Source organism: Bactrocera tryoni, chromosome 5, assembly GCF_016617805.1.
Source record: "Bactrocera tryoni isolate S06 chromosome 5, CSIRO_BtryS06_freeze2, whole genome shotgun sequence".
NCBI classification, from domain to species: domain Eukaryota; kingdom Metazoa; phylum Arthropoda; class Insecta; order Diptera; family Tephritidae; genus Bactrocera; species Bactrocera tryoni.
Window position 1 is genome coordinate 41,915,373 of NC_052503.1, and position 1,653 is coordinate 41,917,025.

Genomic DNA, 1,653 nt, shown 5'->3' on the forward strand with positions numbered 1-1,653 from the left:
GTTTTGAATCCATTTGTTAGATATTTTGGGTAGAGTTGGAGAGCATGGCTTATCTAATACTCCATAGAAAAATGATAGAGTCTCAAAAATTTTTGGTTCGAGCAACGTTGTCAATACTAAAGGTTAGGTTAGGAGTGTCTCAAAAACGATTAGGTCGATGTACATTTTCTATACCAAAAGATGCTGTGCGTCGTGCTATTGATCAATGGCCGAATCGTTTGAGGGCTTTTATTGCATTTGTCAACAAAGATAACAGATCAACACCAATCGACATCAACTTCCAGGAACTTGTTTCTTGTTTCTAAAAAAATATGTTTCAGTAATAATTTTTTAACAAATGTAGGCTTCAAATTCTACATTTTGATTATAAACTAGAATATGAATCTCGAATACATTTTTCATCACCTCAAACAACCTTTTAGCGAAGGCTACAAATTATTTTCACATGTCTTAAACTTATGAGTGTGAACTAATTAAACAAAATATTTTTCCGAATTGGCACAGTTAACTTAGAGTTTTTCTGGAATTTTTCAAAGTACATTTTTATGGAGCGAAATGAAGCAAAAACAAATATTCTCAACTAGGAAATAAGAAGTACAATATTCACGTCGTTTTATCTCGACGTCGTTTTATCTTTACAATCTTTAATCTCATAGAGATCAATAAATCTGCTTTTGAGCTACTTGTATCACCAAAAAAACATTCGAAAAACAATAAAAATTAGCAACAGAAACCCCGACAACCCACAGCCCAATTAATCACTGAATTGCCGATTTTATAGCCACACATAGACACACACACACACAAAACTCTTTAATAACTAATTAAACATTTTATTTCGTCGGGTTTAATTATGTAATTTAGATTTTCAAACTTTACAACGCAATCAACTCATCGTGCGATTCGCGATGGAAGAGCGGCTTGTCCTCATTGGGTTTGTGCGTCGCCGGCTCCGAGTCGTAAGTGATATGCGCGATGTGCGTCAGCGGTGCCACAATGGCAGTGGCCATGCGCTCGGCTGCAGCGGCCTCCTCATCAACTGCATTATCTGCAGCTACGTTTATACCTTGCTTGTCGGCCATTTGGAAGTTCGGCTCAGACTCACTGTTGGAACTTATTATATCGGACGTAGATATTTGCGGCAAAGTGGTTGTTGGATTGTTGGCGGATTCTGACTCTACGGCAATCACTGCATTCTCCTCCATAATTGGCGCTGCTTGGCCACTGCACACAAACCACAAAAGAATTAAGGTCAACAACCGCATCTGTGAAAGGTGTAGAAAATGTTGATGAGCTCAAGGTTCGCACTCGCGTCAATGGAGTTGAACCTAAACTACTTATTAAGGCACAATTAAGGTTTTTGCTTCGAAAACATATATTATATATTGTTACAACACATAATCACTCACGTCCATGTTAAGGCACGACATTGCTGATATGAGATTTCTGGAAATTTATTGCTATGCAGTTTATTGTAGACTCAGCTCTTGCACTTCTGTAAATTCTCATGTAGTTTTCAATATACTGATGCTGTGCGTAAATGTACTGGCTTTCATTAGACCTTGGCTTCTTAAATTAAACTACGACGGCTTTTTTCTTGTGCATGGCATTTTATAAACTTCAACTTGCCACAGTTAGACCACAGTAAGCGTA

The 1,653-nt window shown here is 37.5% G+C and overlaps 1 protein-coding gene across 1 annotated transcript; it reads right to left on the reverse strand.

Moving 5' to 3' along the window:
- Positions 1–851: 851 nt before the first annotated feature.
- On the reverse strand, positions 852–1,265 carry LOC120778926. The gene has a single exon (XM_040110971.1). It carries the CDS (start codon positions 1,263–1,265, stop codon positions 876–878), a length of 390 nt encoding a protein of 129 aa, XP_039966905.1. The 3' UTR covers positions 852–875.
- Between the last annotated feature and the right edge of the window lie 388 nt (positions 1,266–1,653).

Coding starts and splice junctions, on each gene's coding strand:
- LOC120778926 (XM_040110971.1), bottom strand. CDS start 1,265: ATGCGGTTGTTGACCTTAATTCTTTTGTGGTTTGTGTGCAGTGGCCAA.